Source organism: Pituophis catenifer, unplaced genomic scaffold (assembly GCF_029215685.1).
Source record: "Pituophis catenifer annectens isolate HBS135680 unplaced genomic scaffold, rPitCat1.0.hap2 SCAF_3, whole genome shotgun sequence".
In the NCBI taxonomy this organism is placed as follows: domain Eukaryota; kingdom Metazoa; phylum Chordata; class Lepidosauria; order Squamata; family Colubridae; genus Pituophis; species Pituophis catenifer.
The window spans coordinates 99,274,120-99,298,405 of NW_027256883.1; the positions used below are offsets into that span (position 1 = coordinate 99,274,120).

The following is a 24,286-nucleotide window of genomic DNA, read 5'->3' on the forward strand; positions in this document are numbered from 1 at the left end:
TACACACAAGGTGGTGCTATTGCACCAAACAGTAAAAGGAGAGATTCATTTACTTCAGAATGATCCAGTCATTAGACAAAGGAATCTCACAACAAAAGGCAACAGCTTTCAATTAAATCTTGAGAAATTTCCGAAGAAAATACTCCAGTATGAATACCAAAAAATAATTCCCATTGGATTCTGATCACAACTATAAAGGAAATTATAGGAATTGCTTTACAAAGAATCTTATTGAATGCATGACCTTCCCTGAAAGAGGCTGGGAAAATGGAAGTCTCTCGTCCTAGCAGGCAAGTGGTCTTATTCTTTATTTCTCTATGTAGCTCTGGTATGTTGTGTGAACCATTCCGCTATTCAGTGCCTGAGGAGAAGAAAGCTGGATCAATAGTAGCAAATGTGCTAAAAGATTTGAAAGTAGATGTGAAGGAGCTTTCTGCTCGCAGAGCACAGTTGATTTCTAAGAGTTCCAGGCAGGATTTCCAGCTGGATCCCCATTCTGGAAATATAATTTTGAGGGATAAAATTGATCGAGAAGCTTTGTGTGGTTTGAGTGATCCTTGCACTCTGTTCTCTGAAATTTTGCTGGAAAATCCTGTTCAGTTCTTCAAAATTGAAGTTCAGGTAGAAGATGTCAATGATAATTCCCCTATATTCTCTCAGAATCAATTCCGTTTTGAAATACCTGAGCAGACTCCCATAAATGCACGTTTCCCCTTGGAGACAGCCCACGATTTAGACAAAGGAAAAAATGCTATCCAGAACTATATACTTAGCACAAGCGAATATTTTAAGCTGGACATACAAAGTCAAAACAATGGCAGGAAATATTCAGAACTGCTTTTGGCAAAACCGTTAGACCGCGAGGTGATCCCTCAGTTTATTCTCACTCTGGAAGCTGTGGATGGAGGGATTCCAAGGAAAACTGGCACAGCACAGATAATTATTGATATTCTGGATAACAATGATAATGTGCCCCAATTTGAACAAACAGTATATAAAGTGCAGCTAATGGAAAATAGTCATCCAGGTTCATTGGTTGCTAAAGTTGAAGCCACTGACAAAGACATTGGATCCAACGCTCACATCATTTACACTTTTAGCCAAGCACCAGCAGATGTACTCCAATCATTCAAGTTAAACAATCATACTGGGGAAATTACACTCGTAGGGAAAATTGATTATGAAGAAAATCATAATTATGAACTCAGCATCAAAGCCACAGATGGAGGAGGATTGTCCGCTTACTGTAAAGTTCTTGTTGACATTGAAGATGAGAATGACAATGCTCCAGAAATAATTGTATCATCCATCACTAATCCTTTACCAGAAAATTCTCCCCCGGAAACACTGGTGGCACTTTTTGGCATCAGAGATCAAGACTCCGGAGACAATGGCAGAACTACCTGCAGCACTGAGAAAAACCTGCCTTTTATACTAAAATTGACTGAGAACAATTATTACCAGCTTGTGACGCAACAGCCATTGGACAGAGAACAAATGTCACATTATAACATCACCATCACAGCCATCGACCAAGGTTCTCCCAGACTCACTTCAATCACAGTTATTAGCATTCAACTTTCAGACATCAATGATAACCCTCCAATGTTTGAAAGAGGTTTCTACAATTTGCACTTAAGAGAAAACAACATTCCAGGATTGTTCATCGGATCAGTCCATGCTGCAGATGTGGACACAGAACAGAATGCCAAAGTAACCTACTCTCTTTTGTTTGGAAAGATCAGGGAAGAGCCTGCATCATCTTACATCTCCATCAACTCTGAAACTGGGAACTTGTATGCCATTCGATCTATAGATTATGAGGATATACAAGATTTCCAGGTGATGGTGAGGGCTGTAGACAAGGGCTCACCTCCCCTGAGCTCAGAAACAATGGTCCGAGTTCTTATCACGGATGAAAATGACAATGCCCCCTTCATCCTCTGCCCCCTTCAGAACAGCACTTCTCCATCAAATGATCTGGTTCCCAGGGGAGCAGAGACAGGCTACCTAGTCACCAAAGTGGTGGCAGTGGACAGAGATTCAGGGCAGAATTCTTGGCTTTCCTATCAGTTGCTGAAGGCCACAGATCCGAGTCTCTTCACTGTTGGGACTCAGAATGGGGAGGTGAAAACCATGAGGCCGGTGAACATCCGAGACAGTTTCAAACACACTCTTATTGTGGCAGTTAGGGATAATGGGCATCCTCCTCAGTCTGCCTCTGCGACCCTAAGAATTCTTCTAGTGGACGGCTTCTCTGATCCTTACGTGAAAATTATGGATAATCCTAAGGATGAAGTCCTGCAGGAGGGAGATCATACTCTAACACTGTATTTGATTATCTGTTTGGTTGCCATCTCATCCATTTTTCTGCTTTCTGTTACTGTGTTTATTGCAACCAAGTTTCAGAAGCGAAGAAAGTTCTTAAGAAGTTCTCATTCTGCATCAAATGTGGGACCAAATTTGCAAGAGAAGTGTGTGGATCCTAATACTGGAACATCTTCCCAGGCCTACAGCTATGAAGTGTGCTTAACTGATGGGTCTCTGAGCAGTGAGTTCAAGTTCCTTAGGCCTTTCTTTCCTCTTTTTACTATGGAGCATCAAAAATGTATGCTGAATCCACAGATTAGAAATGATTGCCATGATCTTCCTAATCAATTGGAGGAAAGAGAACATATATCGCAGGTGAGTATAATCTGTTAACGAAGAAGTTTATGTTTAGAACATTGAATAACATAGTTGAAAGGGACCTTGGGGGTCTTCTAGTCCAACTCCCTGGTTGAACAGGAGATGCTATACCATGTCAGAGAAATGGTTTTCCAGTCTCTTTTTGAAAGCCTCCAGTGATGGAACGCCCACAACTTCTGAAGGCAAGTATTTGATTGGATGTTTGGTCTCACTGTTAATGGTTTTTTTTTTTTTTTGCTTTAATTTATATGCCGCCCTTCTTCGGAGATTCAGGGCGATTTACAATGCATTAAGCAATAGCCTTCATACTTTTGTATATTTATACAAAGTCAGCTTATTGTCCCCACAATCCGGGTCCTCATTTTACCTACCTTTGAAAGTATGGAAGGCTGAGTCAACCTTGAGCCTGGTGAGATTTGAACTTGCAGTAATTGCAAGCAGCAGATGTTAATAACAGTGCATTAGTCCACTGTGCTACCAAGGCTCCTACCAAGGTTAATTTCCATCCATTGTATCTTGTCTTGCCTTTTGTTATTTTGGAAAATAGTTTGGCCCTCTCATCTTTGTAGTAGCTCCTCAAACATTGGAATGCTGCTACCATGTCTGTCACTTCTTTTCATTAGACTAGACATACCCAATTCCTGTAACCGTTCTTTATATGTTTTAGCCTCTAGCAACCCTTTTTTGTTGCTCTTCTCTGCACTCTTTCCAGAGTCTGGACATCTTTTTTTTTTATTGTGGTGACCAGAACTGGATGCTTTTCCCCAAGAGTTGTCTTACTATGGCTTTGTAAAACTTCTTGGCATGGCAAGAAGTAGTGGTCTACTTTATTAAATGCTTTACTGAAATCTAAGTATATTATGTCCACAGCATTTTGCTGATCTACTTATTTGGTCACTTTGTTGAAGAATAAAATAAGATTTGTTTGGCATGACCCATTTTTGATGAACACATGTTGGCTTCTGGTTGTAACCTTGTTTGCATCTAAATGTTCACAGATTGGTTGCTTGATTATTTTCTGAATTTTCCTCAGGTATTGATGTCAGACTGATTGGTCTGTAATTTCCTGGATCTGTTTCCCCCCACCTTTTTTTTTTTGAAGATGGGGACCACATCAGCTCTTTTCCAGTCCTCGATAGTTCCCCAGTGCTCCAAGAACTTTGAAAGTTATGGTTCAATAGTTCTGAAATTACATCTGCCTGTTCCCTCTGGGATATAGTCCATCAGCACCCAGTAACCTGAATCCGCCTAGAGTTGACAGGAATGTGACTGAATAAAAAAAGATTTTCTGACCAAATAATGAATTATTTTCCTTCCTTCTCCAAATTGACCAAGTATCTTCTACCATCCACAGGTAAAGGGCAGCAGCAGGGAGATCAACTCCAATATTTGATTATCTGCTTGGTTGCCATCTCATCCATTTTTTTCATCCATTGCACCCAACATTTTACAGCCCTTGCATCTGGGAGGGGTTCAAAGGGAGCATCCTTCAATTTTCTTAAAAAGAAAAGCAAATAATTTGCTAGATCAGGGGTCGGCAACCCACGGCACCAGAGCTGCAAGCTGCTCTTTGGGCCCTCTGCTGTGGCTTCGTTTCCCATCACTGGTTGGCCTTGCCCCTCTTATTTCTTTTTTGGACTCTAGCCTGAAGTGGCAGGAAGCGAAGGGTGCCTTACGTGCAAATGTGGCACGAAGGCAGGTTCAGGACAGCTTCACTCCTGCACTCTCCCCCTCCTCCTTTCGTAACCTCCTGGCAGGGCCAGATTTAGATGAAAAGAGGCCCTAGGCTATTCCACTTATGAGGCTCTTTCACCTATAGTGAAAGTGTAATTTTAATTTTGCTAACAATTTGAATGTAGGCCCCTCTTGATCTTGAGGCCCTAGGCTGAAGCCTAGTTAGCCTATAGGAAAATCTGGCCCTGTCTCCTGGCCAGCTGTGGCTGAGCTGGGAACATGCGCATGTGCAGGGAGACCCTCCTCAAGCAAGCGCCAAAGCACAGCAAAGCGTGTGGGGTATGCAGCCGCTCGCTTAGGAGGGTCTTAAAAGGACATGGCTTCTCTCCTGCACTAATGCTCTGGTCTTGCCATGTCATCCCCCACCCCCAGCAGCTTTTCAGATGAGTGCAGAGGGCGTGAATTCCAGCCCGAAGTAGCAGGAAGCGAAGGCTGCCGTACGCAAAATGTGGCGCAAAGGCAGATACAGGGCCGCTTTGCTTCTACACTCTCCAGCGACCCTCCTCCCTCTCCTCCTCTTGTGATGTCCTGGCCAGCTGTGGCTGAGCCGGGAGCATGCGCACATGCAGGGAGATCCTGCTTAAGTGAGCTGCTGCCTGCCTCTCATGTGCCTTTCCTGAGCTTTGGCGTTGCTTGAGGAGGGTCTACCCGCATGTGCGCATGCTCATGACTCAGCCACAGCCGGCCAGGGGGTTACAAGAAGAGGGGGCGAGGAGAAGGACAGTCGCCTGAAGGGAGGGGGAGAGACACACACACACACACAAAGAGAGGAAGAGAGAGAGAGAGAGAGACATAGAGAGACACATACAGAATGATACACAGAGACGGGGTGAAAGAGGGGAAGAGAGGGAGAGGGAGATAGAAACAGAGGGGGGAGAGGGGAAGATAGGGAGAAGGACAGGCACAGAGATACGGAAAGAGGGGGGAGAGAGGGGGAGATAGGGAGAGGGGGAGAGAGACATAGAGAATGGTTTTGTGGCTGGATAAGCGTGGCTAGGGTGTCATGTGACTGGGTGGGAGTGAATGACATCGAGTTGGCCATGCCCACCCAGGTTTTGTGGCTCCCAGTATGTTTTTTTTCTGTAGGAAATGGATCCAAGTGCCTCTTTGAGTGTTTAAGGTTGCTGACCTCTATGCTAGATATTTGGAATTTTGCAGGAGATTGAATGGGTGTTTGAGAGAAGAATGTGGACTGAATGAAAAACTATTTAAATGAGATTTGAGTACATTGATCAGAAACAGAAGGTTTTATAATGCAGCTCATGATCAAGACTCAAATCTGACTGTTGGATAGTGGTACAAGTGATTAAATGCTTAAACAGGTCAGGATTTGGGGAACTATGTGGTGAAGATTTCCAGAAACCTGAAAAATTGTCAGAAAACAACATCCACTAAAATAGCTACAGAAGGGATATGAAATAGCTGAAGGTTTGAATAATGAAAAATTGAACTTTCTGCAACATGGAAAGATGTGGGGATGGGATAACAACATACTGAGATATTTACTGGATATTATCAGTTTTCAAAGATGACCAGTACATTTGGTATAAGCAGCTCATTTCAAAGAAATGGTCGTAAACTTGACTTCCAGGCACATTTTCCTAGTATAGAAGACCAATTGGTCTTCCTCCTACTGTGAGTAATCTTGACCAGTTTGGCTGGAGTATTTTATGTCAGTGTATAAAGAATTTGTGAACTGGAATAGCCATGGCAAATATTTTTTGATTGAGACATAGGATTTGCTGTGAGAGCCATGTGAGCCAGCTTTAGTCTGGGTGTGGTTTAGTTATTCAGTGTTCAGAGTTCGTTCTTTTCTCTACCACGTTGCAAGAGATGCATGGGTATTGTTTATATCATGTTTTTGTATTTTGTAGATAAAGAAGCTTTTTCTATATTATGAATCCTGCTCAATTCTTTGAATATGTGCTGGGTGATTCTCAAATAAACTAACAGGTTATGAGCCCAGATCCCACCCAGTGTTCTGCCCCAGCTACAGAACCCAAGAAATGTAGCACACACAAAACTCCGAACAACTCCGTTTACTACAAACACAGTCTTTTTCAAATGCAGGCTATTACTAAAAATGTCCTTAACAGCCTGCCAGAAATTCCAAAGATTAGATAAAGGCTTACAATAGTTGGCAATTAGCCCAGAAACCAGGTTTGCAAGAAAAATTCACTCTCAAATGCTCAATGAACAACCAGATGAACACACGTTGTTTCTTGCAATGTTTGCCAGCTGCGTGCAAACTTAAATAGGCTAAGGGAGTGGCCAATTAGCCCCAAGCCTTGCTCTCGAGGAGGCCTCCTCCTGAGTAACCACTCCTGCCTTTTGGCAGCTCTGCGTGCTCGTGCATTGAGAAGAGGTTCCTCCACTTCACTCTCTTCACTTGAAGGAGCCTCTGGAGGATCTGAAGGCCCTGGCTGAATCTTTGCCTCTGGCACCACATCTTCTTCAGCCTCCTCGCTATCTGACTCGAGCGCCGGCTGCACAAGCTGCTGGCGCGACACCACACCAGCCTCCTCGTCATCAGGATCAGCCACAATCCGCGCAGGCCGCTGGCGGGCAACAACACCCAGCCAGCTCATGCACAGTCAAATTGAAGAAAAAGGATTGAGGCTCAACATGGAACTGCATTCAAGCTGAGAGACTGCCTGTGTTATAAACACAAGGAAACAAGGCAGAGAAAGTTTGAAGGATGGCTGTTGATTTCAAGGAGAGCTCTCTGCCTCGATTGAGACAGAAGAATTATCTTATTTGGGCTGCAAAAATGGAATGCTTCCTGAAAGCTAAAGAGCTCTGAGATATCATCATTAATCCACCCCAGGGGCCATTAGCAGCTGCAGATCAATGGCGGCATAATAAGGCACTGGCTTACATCATTTTAAGTTTGAAAGATGAACAATTCTTAAATGTAGCTGATTTAAAAATTGCAAAGAAGGTTTGGCTGAAATTGAAAAGTGTGCGTGTGAGTGCGTCAGCATGCAATATTGTGCAATTACTGAGCCCGATTGCTGCCACAAGAGAGTGTAGAAAAGCATCTGCTGCAGACACTGTTTGTTGAATTAGAACAGCGTGGAATGCAAATTCCTGAATCTCAGAAAGTGCTGTTGGTATTAAATAGTCTTGATGAAATGTGGGACATTGTTTCAGCCATTTTTGAATGTAAACCAGAACAGGAATTACATATGGAAACCCTTAAAGCCTGTTTGATTTCTGAAGAACAAAACTACCATTTTAGAAGGAACCACGAGGAGAAATGCCTGAGGTGGAGGTCCAAGGAGCAGAGAGAGCAAAGCAACAGACTGGATGTCTGCAGAGATCAGAGCAACAGAAGAGATTGGATTATATCCCAGCAAAGAATTCCCAAGAAGAAAGAACAGAAAAAACAGAAATGTTTTATCTGTGGGGATAAAACTCATTTAAAGAAAGACTGTTTACAAGGAAGAAAACAAACAAATGGACAAGCAGCTGTTGCTAAATTTAGCTATTGTAATAGCAGAGACAAATGGTTAATAGACAGTGGGGCTAGTCAAACAATTGTTAATAATTCTAAGTTGTTTTTCAGATTGGGTCCAGCTGGAGGAGATGCAGTAGCCTTAGCAAATGGCCAGAAGACTAAAGTCACAGGAAAAGGCAGGGTGCTGATTCCATGTCTGGAGGAAAAGTTTAATAATATATTATGTGTGCCTGAAATGGAGCATAATTTACTGAGTGTCTCCAGTCTAGACAACAAGGGTTTGAGATCACATTTGTAGATGGGAGATGTCTCATAAAAAGAAATGGGAATGTATGTGCACAGGGCATAAAACTGGATAATCTTTATGTGTTGCAGAGACAAAAGGTTCAATGTGCCCAAACATTTGGAAATGTGGCACAACATGATTCATGCATTCATCTCTTGCACAGAAAGCTTGGACATGCCAGTTTCAGAGTGTTGTGCAAGATGCAACAGTTTGGAGAAGGGTTAACCTTGAAAGGGTGTAAGACATACTTAGACTGTCCAGTATGTAAATCATAGAAGTCCCAGTAAGCAAGAATAGTACAAGGCAGACAACAAGAGTTCTAGAGCTGGTACATGCAGATTTGGTTGGGCCAATGTAAACCAGTTTGGGAGGAGCACTGGTCATTTTAGATGACTACAGCAGGTTTGGGTTCTGCTACTTGCTAAAGAGTAAAATAGAGGTGCTACAGAAATTTAAGCAATAGGTTAGCTTTGTAGAGAGCAGAAATAGATAACAGGTATGCCAGCTGGAAACTGAAAGAGGTTTAGAATTCATGTCAGCAAGCGGTTGGGACAGTTAGGAATAAGACATAGACACACTAATCCATACACAGCAAATGAGAATGGCATAGTTGAAAGATGGAATGGAGTCTTACAAACAATGAAAGATTCATTGCTAAAGGATTCTGGTCTGAACAGGTCGTATTGGCATGAAGCCATGTTGACTGCTAATTATTTGATCAACAGGCTGTGGAGTTCCTTTATTAATGATACTCCATATGCTGTGCTATATGGGAGAAAGCCATCTTTGGCACATTTAAGGGTATTTGAAAGCAATGCATGGGTGCATATTCCAAAGGCAATAAGGAGAAAAGGACAACCAAAAACTAAAAAGCTCAGGTTTATGGGCTATGAGCCTGGCTTGAAGAGCTATTGCTTTAGTGATGGGAGCAGAAGGATAGTAATGTCCAGGTCTGCTAGCTTTGCAGAGCAAAATTGGAGCAGAATTGATGCCAATTTTAGGGATGATCCATTTAGTAATGGTAACTCACTTAGTGATGGTGTCAACATTCAAGGAGGAGAAGCTGAAAAAGGACAAGAAAAAGAGTCAGGAGAAGGGGATGACTGATATGAAACAAGAAAGGGTTGACACACAAGAGCAGTCAATGACACGCAGGTCAGAGCAATGGAACAAGGAGATTCCACCTGACAGGTATTCTGCTAGTAAAGTAAAGGTGTGTAAAGTGCGGTATGAGCCAAGCAACTATAAGGAAGTATTGGCACTCTCAAAGTCGAGCAAGTGAAGTGGAAAGAAGCCATGGACAAAGAAATGAAATCCATGAATGAACATAAAGTGTTCGCACCTATGACTTTGCCATAAGGTTACAAAGCTATAGGATGTAAATCGGTATACAAAAAAAGTATTACCCAACAATGAAGTTCAATAGAAGGCAAGATTAGTAGCAGAAGGTTTTTTGCAAAAGAAAAATGTGCACTATGATGAGGTGTTTGCACTAACAGTAAAAAGTGAAACTATAAGATTGGCACTAGAGTTAGAAGCAGCATGTGGCCATAAAATCGGCACCTTGATATAACCACAGCATTCCTCAAAGCAGAATTAGAGGAAGAAATTTACATGCTTCAAGCACCAGGGTATGAAAGTAAAAAGGTTGACACTGTTTATAAACTGAACAAGGCTGAAGCAGTCAGCCAGAAAGTGGAACATCTGTTTAGATATGGCATTGAAGGGTCTTGGGTTCAAGAGTTGCAAGGCTGATGGTTGCATATATACTGCAAGGTTACACGGTGTGGATTGTCAATTATTAGCATTTGTGGATGATCTTTGCTTCATTGCAAAAGATCTGATACAGGTAAAAGAATTTGGTAATCAGTTGGAGAAAAAGTTTGAATTGAAAAATTTGGGTGAAATACAAAACTATCTTGATGTAGAGATACAAAAAACTGAGAAAGGTGGTTACGTTCTCAGTCAAAGAAGGAAAATTGAACAGCTATTGGAGAGATACAACATGAGTGATTGTAATTCTGTTCCAACACCTATGAGCACAGATTTTCACAACAATATGGGTGAGGACAAAAATGAAACCTGTGATCAAGAGATATATCAGTCAGCAGTAGGGAGCTTGTTATATCCGTCACAGTGGTCCAGACCAGACACAGCTTGTGCAATAAGCATCTTAAGTCGCTTTACTGCTGCACCAATACAGTTACATTGGATGGGTGTAAAAAGAATTCTCAGGTATTTGAAGGGAACTGTGAATTTAGGTCTTCAAATACAGGTCTCTGAAGATTGAATGTTAAAATGTTATGTTCATAGTGATTATGCCAATAATATGAAAACCAGAAAATCCAATTCTGGGATTGTGGTATTATTTGGAGGGGCTTTAATTGTATGGAAGTCCAGAAAACAAACTACTATAGCCATTTCTACTGCGAAGGCAGAATTTATTGCTCTATTGGAACTTTGTTCAGAAGTAACTTGGTACGTAAAGCTGTTAAAAGAGTTAAACATAGAGGTTAATGAAGCTGTAACAGTGTTTGAAGATAATGCTACTTGTATTAAAATGGCAACAGGTGACAGAGTGAAAAATAGAAGCAAGCATGTGGACATTAAGTATTGTAATGTCAGAGAAGCTATCAAAAGTAAACTAATTCACTTGCTTCACTGTTCTTCAGAAGACAATCTAGCAGATGTAATGACCAAGCCATTGATTGGAGTGCACCATGGGAAGAATATTAAATTATTTGGTTTTATGTCTTTTCCAGTCATAAAGGGAGGAGTGTCAGCGTATAAAAAAATTATGAACTGGAATAGCCATGGCAACGATTCAGCCAATGGGAACTGTTTTTTTATTGAGACACAGGCTCACATGATCAAGGCTCAACTTTGATTGATGGAGAGTGGTACAAGTGATTAAATGCTTAAGTCAGTCAAGATTTGGGAAACTATGTGATGAAACATGAAAAATAAATTGATGGAAAGAGGACAACAATAGTACAAAGGAACACCCACTAAATTGCTAAAGAAGGGATATGTAACAGCTGAAAGTTTGAATAATGCAGAGGTTGTCAGTGACGAATTGCACTTTCTGCAACATGGAAAGATGTGGGGATAGGATGCCAATGTACAGGGATATTTATTGCCTTTTATCGGTATAAAAAATGGAAAGAGAGACAAGAAACTAAGGCAGAATACCAGCATCCAGTTGTTGTTACCACAATATAAAAAAGATGTTGAGACACTGGAAAGAGTGCAGAAAAGATCAACAAAGATGATTAAAGGCCTGGAGGCTAAACCATATGAAAAATGGTTGCAGGAATTGGGTATGTCTAGTCTAGTCAAAAAAAGGACTGGGGGGACATGATAGCAGTATTCCAGTATTTCAGAGCTGCCAACAAGAAGAGGGGGGGGGGGGTCCAACCCATTTTCCAAAGCACCAGAAGGCAAGACAAGAAACAATGGATGGAAACTATCAAGAAGAGAAGCAACCTGGAACTAAGGAGAAACTTCCTAACTGTGAGAACAATTAACCATTGGAACAGGTTGCCTTCAAAAGCTGTGGGTGCTCAATCACTGGAGGTTTTAAAGAAGAGATTAGACAACCATCTGTCTGAAATGGTATGGGCCACCTGCTTGAGTAGTGGGTTGGACTAGAAGACCTCCAAGGCCCCTTCCAACTCTGCTTTTCAGTTAGTTTTCAAGTATGACCAGTAAGAGCCGAGGTGGTGCAATGGTTAGAGTGCAGTACTGCAGCTACTTCAGCTGACTGCTAGTTCATCAGATCAGCGGATCAAATCTCACCGGCTCAAGGTTGACTCAGCCTTCCATCCTTCTGAGGTGGGTAAAATGAGGACCCAGATTGTTGGGGGCAATAGGCTATTTAGGATACTGTCTTTGGTGTAAGCCGCCCAATATGACCAGTATATTTAGAATAAGCAATTAATTTCAAAGAGATGGTCATAAACATGACTACCAGGCACATTTTCCTAGAGTAATTTGAAAGTAATTATCAGATCTGGCCCAGCTTCATCCCTTGGGAAAGAAACATTCTTGACTCAATTGATAGTGAAAAGATTACTTTTACTAAAAGCCAAGTGGTTATAGTAAGCAGAGCCAGAACTAAGAGTTTGCACATGAATATTCCCTAGTTAACAGACAGACAGTAACATGGAAGGTGATCTTAGGCCTGTCTCTTTCTCTCTCTCTGATGCCTAGGAAGGAGGCAAAGGCAAACCTATTCCAAAAATGTTTTCAAGAAAACTGTAAGGACTAGTCTGGGCAGTTGACAGGATCAAAAAACTGATTCAAAGCCCACCTCTCCCCAAATGGGACAAGACTGTTATGTATAAATGCCCACCATTAACCATTCCAGGTATGATAAGGGTTAACTCTACATCCACCTAGATCCTCCCCTGACCCCTTCTTACCTCAGCTCCGCCTCCCAGGTACTTAAGACATGGTCCAGGAGTCCAGAGGTCACTTCCAGCCAAATACCTGTAATAGAAACATTGATCAATAAAGAGCATTGGTTCACTGCATCCTGTGTTTGGAGTTATTGGGTAAGATCCTAGAAACAAGTCACAAAGACGCAGCAGTAAAAAAAATGTGGAAGGATGTTGTCACTGTAATCCAAACTGAATGCGTTGAAAGATGTTGCCAAAGTGCCTCAAAGCAGAAATGATTTCCTTACACAGGGTTAAACTTGATATCCATGGGCACACAACAGAAGCCACCTAAAGAGTCACTGGATATGCCCATAATCATTCAGAACTCAACTGTGAAATGACTGGATTACAACCTTTATCAATAACTTTGAAATTTTTGTGTGCAGATTGTCACTCTGTTTCTTTTTCTATATGATTAAACAGTTAACAAGATATTCTGCTTGGTAGGCTAGCTAGTGGATAGATAAAAATGTATTCAATGTGATTACGGAGTCTAAACCATGCAAATAGAATTTTTGCCTAGTTCACCACATGGTGGCGATATTAACAAAGAATTTAGTTCTGTTCTGCTTGCTCAGAATCAGGGCAGACAGTAATACAAGATTGAACAAAAGGAATTTGACTCTTTGGCAGCGAAACGTTTGCAGATTATAAAATGACAAAAGACTGAACAATTAACTATGATTTGAACAATTAAATCATAAAGGAAGGAAAGAAAGACTGAATTTTGAGGCAGAATTTGAGCCTACAAGGAAGAGACTGGAGTCATGGAGAATTGCTTTTGGAAAAGGCAAGGTCTGTATGTCATTCTCTCTTTCTCATTCCTTAGAGTAATGTGTGCTTCAATTCGCTTTTCTGTCCCTGAAGAAAAGAAAAAGGGGTTTCTGGTGGCTAATGTCATCAAGGAAATGAAACTGAAAACAGGAGAGCTCTCCACACGCAAAGCACATTTAGTTGCTGAGGGCATTCAGGAATACTTCCATCTTGATATTCATACTGGGAATCTGTTGATTAATGATAAAATAGACAGAGAAGCTTTATGTGGCCAGAATGATCCTTGTCTACTTCTTTCTCAGCTTGTCTTGGAAAACCCCTTAGATATCTTTAATATTGAAATCAAGATAGAAGATGTGAATGACAATGCACCCAAATTTTGGAAAAATGAAGTTAAGGTGGACATTCCTGAAAATATTCCAATAAATATGATATTTCCCTTAGAATTAGCTCAGGATAATGACTTGGGAGAAAATAGCATCCAAAATTATACTCTTAGTCCCAATGAGCATTTTCAGCTTCAAATACATAAGAATGAAGACGGAAATGACAATATATACCTTGTTTTGAAGAAAACATTAGATAGGGAGAGGATGCCACACCTTGGATTGATTCTAATGGCTATTGATGGAGGAGTTCCAAAGAAAACTGGCACAGTTCAAATTAATATTAATGTTCTGGATAATAATGATAACTTTCCTCTGTTTAGTAAGTCTGAATATAAAGCAAAAATAAAGGAGAATCTCCCTAAGGGCACTCTTGTGATTAAGGTGGAAGCTACAGATCTGGATTTGGGTTCAAATGCACAGATACTCTACTCATTCCATCAAGTGCCTGAAAGAATAAACAATTTGTTTTATTTAAATGAAATTACTGGTGATATAACTGTTTGGGGACAGATTGATTATGAAAAAGAAAAGAGTTATAGCATGAGCATCAGAGCAACAGATGGAGGGGGTCTTCCAGGGCAGTGCAAGATATTGATAGAGGTTGAAGATGAGAATGACAACCCCCCAGAAGTGTCCATCATATCTCTGATCAGCACTTTAAAGGAGGACTCTCTGCCAGACACAATGGTGGCCCTCTTCAGTGTGAGAGACCAAGACTCTGGAGACAACAGCAAAACGGTGTGCTCCATGCAGATGAATCTCCCTTTTGTGCTGAAAGCCACCATGAACAACTTTTATCAACTTGTGCTCCAAAGTCCCCTAGACAGAGAGACGGTCACTGAATACAACATCACCATCACTGCCATTGACTGGGGATTTCCTAGGCTCACTTCAACAAGACTGATCAATGTTCAGATCTCCGATGTCAATGATAACTCTCCCCTTTTTGAAAAGTCTTCATATGACATGCAGATCAGGGAGAATAATATTCCAGGCTTCCTCATCGGCTCAGTCCACGCTCTGGATCTAGACACAACACTGAATGCTAAAGTGAATTACTTAGTTGTGCCTGGGAAGGGTGATGGCCTGGTGACCCCTTACATCTCAGTTAACTCTGAAACTGGAAACATGTATGCCCTCCGATCCCTGGACTATGAACAGATAAGAGGCTTCAGAGTTACTGTGAGGGCATGTGATGGAGGTTCTCCTTCCTTGAGCTCAGAAGTGATTGTCCGAATCCACATCATAGATGAGAATGACAACGCTCCCTTCTTCTTGTATCCCCTCCAGAACAACACATCCCCATGCAATGAACTGCTTCCCAAGTCAGCCGAGGCCGGCTATCTGGTCACCAAAGTGGTTGCAGTGGACGCAGATTCTGGCCAAAACTCTTGGCTTTCCTATGAATTGCTGAAGGCCACGGATCCAGCCCTTTTCAGCATAGGAGTACAGAATGGGGAAGTGAAAACGAGGAGAGCCCTGAATGAGCGAGACACAAATAAGCAGAGGCTGGTGATACTGGTCAGAGACAACGGTCTCCCTCCACAGACCAGCACGGCATTGCTTAATGTTCTTCTTGTGGATGGCTTTTCAGATCCCTTCCTAAGGAGGGTGGATGTCAGTGTGCAAGAACCAGAAGAAGATAAAACTTTGACCAAGTATTTGGTGATCTGCTTGGCTGCAGTCTCCTTTGTATTCCTTGTCTGTATTGTTGTGTTTATTGTGGTCAAAATCCTCAAGAAGGACCCCCAAAGCCATTTTACTGCAGCTGTTCCTCACTTCCCACCTGCCAATGCTGATACTCCAGAGAACTGTGCTGATTCACAGAATGGGTCGCTTTCCAGGACTTACCGTTATGATGTCTGTTTGACTGGTGGATCCTTAAGTAGCGAGTTCCGATTTCTCAGGCCCCTCTTTCCATTTTTTTCGGTGGGAGATGTTAACGTCCCAGGGAACAATAGTATTTCTGCAGATATCCAAGATACTTCTGAGCAGGTTGCAGTTAATGGCGCAAAGAAAGAGGTGAGGAAAACATGCAATTAATTTAGCCTCTTCCTATTCATTCTCCCTCTATTCTTTTTGCTCTATCAGTTATTCTTGAACTACATGCTGGTTATTTATTAAAGAAACAAGTAATTTTACTTTAATTTTAGTTGAGAACATAGATCGCATGATTTATGAATGCATTGCTTAGTGGCAGAAATTCTAGTCCCAACTGCTGTCATATCTTAAGGATTCTCTACACATTGATTTACACTTTATGCATAAACCAGACATAATTATACCTAAGATAATTTTTGATTCATGTATTTCAGGAAATAAGTCACTGTCCTAGCATGGCCTAGTAAAGCAGGCCATCGCTTAATCCATAACAGTTGTTTGGGAACAGTAAATTATATGAATCTTAAAGATTTGTACCAAGCCTGACTGGCAGCCAGACACAATGTTTCAGCTTCTTATGCCAGTCTAGGGGTATTTTACTTGCAAAGTAAGCAATATAAATTTAATCTGAGTCACAGGAATGTTATAAATTAGAGCATAGATCAAAGTGTTCCAAAAATCTTCCTAAAAGTAGCAACATTGAAAATCTGGAGTTAAAGTTTCTATTACAGTTCCCTACAAGAGCATTTTTCTCCTACTATAATTATTTTTTATTCCTGTCTTCTAGAATTTTTGAGAAATGATTGACTTTTATAAAAATAAATACTCTGGAGTATTTCCCCATTTAGAGATTGTCAAAGCAATTTACCAACTGGAATTCAAAGATTCTATTGCCAATATTGAATTTAGGGAACTTGTATGATGATCTGACAGTATATCAACTTAAATTATCTTTCTTTTAAAAATGTTGTTTTAATTTCTTCATATTTTCCTATCACAAGGGGTATCTGAAATACTGTATGTTTTCAAAAACATATATCAACTGATCAAAGATGTTCTCATTTATTCTCTTATTCCATGTTTAGGTGGATTCACTTTTAATACTGATCCAAGAGGAGGGAAGGAGAGAGGAGGGGGGGAGAGAGATAGAAATATATATACATATTATATAATATGATAAAGAATATCAGTATTTTGGAGCAATTAATGTTCTGAACAATTTATTATAATTTAAAAAGTTGAAAATACTGAACAATATTTTTACTAAAAATGTATTCAAGAGTTTTTCTGATAGTCAACACCTACCCACCCATCCAAGCATTCAAGAAACATATCTGATATTTAATATTATTCGCCTTATTTTTCTAAAGCACCTGAGCGCAGCACAATGAGTGGAAGCTTGTTAAAGAGAGATCCAACCTGAGGGAAATGTCTTGACAGTGAGATCAATTAATCAATGGATCAGCTTGCCTCCCAGGGTTGTGGATGCTCCATCACTGGAATTTTATAGAGAAGACTGGATAGTCATTTGTCCAGGATGCAATAAGGTTTCCTTTTCATCACTCTTGTGTCTCTACACTCTACTCCCAAGGACGTTTAATCCAGTTTCCACACTGCCAGCCTGGATTTGGGGGAAATTGTTTATTGTTTAACGCATTGTAAGCCGCCCTGAGTCTCCGGAGAAGGGCGGCATATGAATTAAAGCAAAATAAATAAATAAATAAATAAAAAATAGCATGCAGTTTGTAAGTGTACATGGTTAGAACCAAGTATGAGAAGGACCAGAGCAGTTCAGTGTCAGAGAGTATTTATTTGTTTTGTTTTTTTTAATAAATAAGGGGCCAAGATTCAATTCCTACCCATGATTGAGGATAAATTTTTGATTTGTTTAATATTTGCTCACACAAACACAAAAAGTAGCTGTATTTGGAAGTAGGAATAGAGGATGGACAAACAATGAATTGCTAAGTTGTATTGGCCATACATTTTTCAGAAACATATCTATCTTGTTTTGGGAAAGGTTCCATTTATTTATTACCTGCTTTTAATTTAATTTAATTTAATTTCCAATTTATATACCGCCCTTCTCCCTGAGGACTCAGGGCGGTGTACAGCCAAGATAAAAAACATAGAATACAAATATTAAAACATTTAAAAATATATATAAATTTTGGCCCGAAAGTTAAGAATCACAGACTAATTAAAAGAATTTAAAAATTTTAAAAATTTCTTCTTAAGCCAACCCGGCTTGCTGAAAAAGATAGGTTTTCAGGGAACGACGGAAGGCATTGAGGTCCTGGATTCTTCTTATCTCCGGGGGCAACTGATTCCAGAGGGTGGGAGCCCCCACAGAGAAGGCCCTCCCCCTGGGGGCCACCAGCCTACATTGTTTGGCTGATGGCACCCTGAGGAGGCCCTCTCTGTGGGAGCGCACGGGTCGATGGGAGGTCATTGGTAGCAGCAGGCGGTCTCGGAGATAGCTAGGCCCTATGCCATGGAGCGCTTTAAAGGTGATAACCAACACCTTGAAGCGCACCCGGAAGACCACCGGGAGCCAGTGCAGCTCGCTCAGGAGCGGTGTTACATGGGAGCGCCATGTTGCTTGATATCACATCCCTAAGTTTATTTGAAAGTCCAAGGCAGATTTCCCTATATAAAAACTATAATGGTATAACAGACTGAATAAAGTTTTTATAGTTCCTGGATATCAGAAGCATCAGTAAAAACTGTCTTCAGGTATTGCCACATCCACTATCCAGGTGTTGTTGTTGTTGTTGTTTTTGGTCTTTCTTAACAACAATTATTAAGTCTTGGATGTTATGTGGCAGGTACTGTTTGAATTCTAAAGTCTCAGGGCACTTTAGCTTCTTCATTTTCTATTATTTTCTCCATTTTATGACCCCACCAGTTCTTGCTTGCAGGCCAACAGTATTCTTGCAGCTCTTCCAACACACCATTGTTGCTACTTTGTCATGCCGTTGTTGCTGCTACTTTGTCATGCTGTTATTTGTAATCAATCTGTGTGATATTCTTGCAGCAGCTAACTAGGTGGTCCACTGTTTCTTCAGCTTCTTTGCAGAAATGTTATTGGCTGTCTATTGCTGTCTTCTTAATTCTGGCTTAAGTCATTGTCATTATTTTTCTGCTCTTCCTAGCCAAGACTAGGAAGTTCTGCTTGAGTCAAATCCACTATTCAAAGTGTTGTGAATCTAATAATTGGGATTGCCCAGGTGTTAATTGCCTTGATGGTATTTTCTCCACTGAATTTGGACTTTAAAATTTTCTTCACGTTCTTGATGTATTCATTTCTGATCTTCTTAACTTCGGTGTGCTTGAAAGATGCTCAGCTTGAAGTATGCCCAGGTATTTGTACTGACCGTCTTCCTCCTTGATGCAGTTTTCATATTAGTGGAAACTGCATCATATTTAATTCCCTATGGAATTAAAATGGTTTTCACCATTTTCCCCCTGTTGGTGGTGAGAGTGGAACATTGGTTGAGCCCAAATTCCATTCCAATGTCTTGACCTTATATACGGACAGAATTGAACAATGATTCTATTTCAGATAGTGCTTTTCCATACAGCTTCATATCATCCATGTAAAGGAGATGTGATAATCTGTCAGATATTTTGGATGTTTGATAACTATGGCCTGACCTTTTCACTATAGTTGACAGGAGAAACACTGCAATAACAAACATGGTAGTGCATCTCCTTGAAAGAGTCCTTTCTTGATACTATTATCATGATTGGTTGCACAATCAGCTAAACGATCAGACTGGATTTGGCATTTTTATTCACCTATTGTGTCCCTCCCAAGGAGCTGGGATAGGCAGATGTTGTTCAATGGTGTTAACAATTTCATTGCACAATGTAAACTGTTCCAAGGAAAATTGCCCCCTGCAATTGTTATTATTATGGTTCGTCACCACAGTCATCTTATTATTATATATAAAAAATCATGTAGCTGATTAAGTAAGCTCTAAGCCATGAAAGGTAAACGACATTACATATTAAGATGGTAGCCCTTAAACCTTTGCTAGATAATTTATTAAAGCTATACCTCTTGAAATTTGAATGTGATACAGGTTGTTGTCTGTCTACACCACAGCTTCAAAGATACATTGAAAATGTCTGAATTTTTAGATATGATATATAAGAATACAGTCTGCATCCCTTTTCCAAGTTGGTCTAACATGATAGTCAATTGTTCATTCCTGTTCTTCTCTTCTGTTTACATCATATTTGTTACAAATATATTTTAAAAATCCAAAACAAAACATTAGACAGACAAGAGAGGTAAAAACCTCTAGAAAGTAATAAGAAAAAAGAAACAAACAAATGCAGTGGCAACCTCTGCAAATGGAGACTTTTTAATTTAGATTCCTGGCTGCTTAATTTCCTTTTTGAAAGGAAATATGAAATGTCTAGATATGAGTGGAAGTGAAAATTATAATTGTTTCCAAATATAACCTACATGGTCATTATAAACATATGACATGAAAAGATGCAAGTAAAAATAAAACACACAAGTGATATCCCTCTGGATCCTTGCACTTACGGTACTTTATACACATTCTTATACACACATTCATATCACAACCATACCAAAAATGATAGCACTTACATTTTGGGAGGAATCCTTTTTCTCTAGATTGAAAGCTATTAATATATTATTTTGATATGACAAAAGACACCAAGATTGTATAACATTTTGTTCTTTTGAAAAGATGCACACACTTTTCTGTACTTTAAATAAATGCCCTTTTCAAAGGAGTTTCAGAAATTCAGTGCTATATTTTACTTTACACACAAGGTGGTGCTATTGCACCAAACAGTAAAAGGAGAGATTCATTTATTTCAGAATGATCCAGTCATTAGACAAAGGAATCTCACAACAAAAGGCAACAGCTTTCAATTAACTCTTGAGAAATTTCCGAAGAAAATACTCCAGTATGAATACCAAAAAATAATTCCCATTGGATTCTGATCACAACTATAAAGGAAATTATAGGAATTGCTTTACAAAGAATCTTATTGAATGCATGACCTTCCCTGAAAGAGGCTGGGAAAATGGAAGTCTCTCGTCCTAGCAGGCAAGTGGTCTTATTCTTTATTTCTCTATGTAGCTCTGGTGTGTTGTGTGAACCATTCCGCTATTCAGTGCCTGAGGAGAAGAAAGCTGGATCAATAGTAGCAAATGTGCTAAAAGATTTGAAAGTAGATGTGAAGGAGCTTTCTGCTCGCAGAGCACAGTTGATTTCTAAGAGTTCCAGGCAGGATTTCCAGCTGGATCCCCATTCTGGAAATATAATATTGAGGGATAAAATTGACCGAGAAGCTTTGTGTGGTCTGAGTGATCCTTGCACTCTATTCTCTGAAATTTTGCTGGAAAATCCTCTTCAATTCTTCAAAATTGAAGTTCAGGTAGAAGATGTCAATGATAATTCCCCTATATTCTCTCAGAATCAATTCCTTTTTGAAATACCTGAGCAGACTCCCATAAATGCACGTTTCCCCTTGGAGACAGCCCACGATTTAGACAAAGGAAAAAATGCTATCCAGAACTATATACTTAGCACAAGCGAATATTTTAAGCTGGACATACAAAGTCAAAACGATGGCAGCAAATATTCAGAACTGCTTTTGGCAAAACCGTTAGACCGCGAGGTGATCCCTCAGTTTATTCTCACACTGGAAGCTGTGGATGGAGGGATCCCAAGGAGAACTGGCACAGCACAGATAATTATTGATATTCTGGATAACAATGATAATGTGCCCCAATTTGAACAAACAGTATATAAAGTGCAGCTAATGGAAAATAGTCATCCAGGTTCATTGGTTGCTAAAGTTGAAGCCACTGACAAAGACATTGGATCCAACGCTCACATCATTTACACTTTTAGCCAAGCACCAGCAGATGTACTCCAATCATTCAGGTTAAACAATCATACTGGGGAAATTACACTCGTAGGGAAAATTGATTATGAAATAAACAGTAAATATCAACTCAGTATCAAAGCCACAGATGGAGGAGGATTGTCTGCTTACTGTAAAGTTCTTGTTGACATTGAAGATGAGAATGACAATGCTCCAGAAATAATTATATCATCCATCACTAATCCTTTACCAGAAAATTCTCCCCCAGAAACACTGGTGGCACTTTTTGGCATCAGAGATCAAGACTCCAGAGACAATGGCAGAACTACCTGCAGCACTGAGAAAAACCTGCCTTTTATACTAAAACTGACTGAGAACAATTATTACCAGCTTGTGACGCAACAGCCATTGGACAGAGAACAAATGTCACATTATAACATCACCATCACAGCCACCGACCAAGCTTCTCCCAGACTCACTTCAATCACAGTTATTAGCATTCAACTTTCAGACATCAATGATAACCCTCCAATGTTTGAAAAAGGTTTCTACAATTTGCATTTAAGAGAAAACAACATTCCAGGACTGCTCATCGGATCAGTCCATGCTGCAGATGTGGACACAGAACAGAATGCCAAAGTAACCTACTCTCTTTTGTTTGGAAAGATCAGGGAAGAGCCTGCATCATCTTACATCTCCATCAACTCTGAAACTGGGAACTTGTATGCCATTCAATCTATAGATTATGAGGATATACAAGATTTCCAGGTGATGGTAAGGGCTGTAGACAAGGGCTCACCTCCCCTGAGCTCAGAAACGATGGTCCGAGTTCTTATCACGGATGAAAACGACAATGCCCCCTTCATCCTCTGCCCTCTTCAGAACAGCACTTCTCTATCAAATGATCTGGTTCCCAGGGGAGCAGAGACAGGTTACTTAGTCACCAAAGTGGTGGCAGTAGACAGAGATTCAGGGCAGAATTCTTGGCTTTCCTATCAGTTGCTGAAGGCCACAGATCCGAGTCTCTTCACTGTTGGGACTCAGAATGGGGAGGTGAAAACCATGAGGCCGGTGAACATCCGAGACAGTTTCAAACACACTCTTATTGTGGCAGTTAGGGATAATGGGCATCCTCCTCAGTCTGTCTCTGCGACCCTAAGAATTCTTCTAGTGGATGGCTTCTCTGATCCTTACATGAAAATTATGGATAATCCTAAGGGTGAAGTCCCGCAGGAGGGAGATCATACTCTAACACTGTATTTGATCATCTGTTTGGTTGCCATCTCATCCATTTTTCTGCTTTCTGTTATGGTGTTTATTGCAACCAAGTTTCAGAAGCAAAAGAAGTTCTTAGGAAGTTCTCATTCTGCATCGAATTTTCCTATGGGACCAAATTTGCAAGAGAAGTGTGTGGATCCTAATACTGGGACATCTTCCCAGGCCTACAGCTATGAAGTGTGCTTAACTGATGGGTCTCTGAGCAGTGAGTTTAAATTCCTTAGGCCTTTCTTTCCTGTTTTTACTATGGAGCATCAAAAAACTCTGCTGAATCCACAGATTCGTAATGATTGCCATAATCTTCCTAATCAATTGGAGGAAAGAGAGCATATAACCCAGGTAAGAATAATTATTAATGTAATTACTTTATAAATCTATATGGTTTGAGTAACCCAGAAATAATGAATTTCTAAAAATAAAATATTGTATATTAATGGATGTTGCTGTGAATTTCCAGAAAACTAGTTTGTTTAGGGTAATATACTGAGAAATTTGTATTGGTTTTCCATGTATTTTAGTTTCTATGTGGGTATTTATCCTGTGTTGTAATTGTACCAAATGTAATTTGGTAGTTGAGAAGCTATAAAATACACACTGCCCTAAAGGAAAATTACAATTCTCCAAGAAGGAAACAATGTAGTATATTTTTCAAATTTGGAAGCTGCAGCTGGTGCAGCGAGCGGTGGCATGGGCAATTCTTGGAGTCTGAGGGATGGCCCATGTAATACCACTGCTCCACAATCTGCATTGGCTGCCTGTCTGCTTCCAGGTCCAATTCAAGGTATTGGTATTCACCTTTAAAGCCCTTCATGGCATGGGTCCAAGCTATTTGAGAGACCGTCTCATCCCACTGGGATTGGTTCATCCCACCCGTGCCAGTAGAGGAGGCCCTGTCATGCTGTAGGCCCTGTCGGCCCGATTGTTCTAGCTAGTGGGGTCCAGGAGAAGGGCCTTTTCTGCTCTTGCATCTGTCCTCTGGAACATCTTGCCCCCTGGTGTGAAGTCACCCTAACCCTCCTATCCTTTCGTTGCGGGCCTGAAGAACTGACTCTGCCAGTTAGCTTGGGGCCCCAATGGGGGAGCATCACAGTGGCGGTGGTTGATCGATTAACAATAGATTCCATTCCCCCACATCCTGCCCCCATCCTCCCCATCTGTAATTAGATCATAGTGTTCATGGGTATTAATTTATTTATGTTTTTAATATTTTTACCTTAATTATTTTATTTTATTTTAATATTTTTCTATTTTCATTTTCTCTGATTATAACCCACCAAGTATTACCTTGTGGTAAGACAGGTGGCTAATAATGTTTTCCTTTCTTGTAATCCCTTGATTCCGGGTGGAGTTAGGGGTGGAGTTGGGGTGACTGAATGAGCGTTTACTGGCTAGATGCCCTTCTTGATGCCAACATGGAGTTTGTAGCAGATATTTTCTCTTTGCGCCCTGATAAAGAAACATCTGTCACTGACTA

The 24,286-nt window shown here is 40.5% G+C and overlaps 3 protein-coding genes across 3 annotated transcripts; all 3 read left to right on the forward strand.

The window, feature by feature from the left end:
• The first annotated feature begins 267 nt into the window (after positions 1 to 267).
• Positions 268 to 2,703, forward strand: LOC139315001 (protocadherin beta-16-like). The gene has a single exon (XM_070941025.1). It carries the CDS (start codon positions 268 to 270, stop codon positions 2,701 to 2,703), a length of 2,436 nt encoding a protein of 811 aa, XP_070797126.1.
• A 10,740-nt stretch (positions 2,704 to 13,443) lies between these two features.
• Positions 13,444 to 15,816, forward strand: LOC139315003 (protocadherin beta-16-like). The gene has a single exon (XM_070941026.1). The coding sequence runs from the start codon at positions 13,444 to 13,446 to the stop codon at positions 15,814 to 15,816; it is 2,373 nt and encodes a 790-aa protein (XP_070797127.1).
• Positions 15,817 to 20,727: 4,911 nt separating this feature from the next.
• On the forward strand, positions 20,728 to 23,716 carry LOC139315004 (protocadherin beta-16-like). Its single transcript, XM_070941027.1, has 2 exons — positions 20,728 to 23,151; positions 23,582 to 23,716. Exons 1-2 carry the CDS (start codon positions 20,728 to 20,730, stop codon positions 23,714 to 23,716), a joined length of 2,559 nt encoding a protein of 852 aa, XP_070797128.1.
• The last annotated feature ends 570 nt before the right edge of the window (positions 23,717 to 24,286 follow it).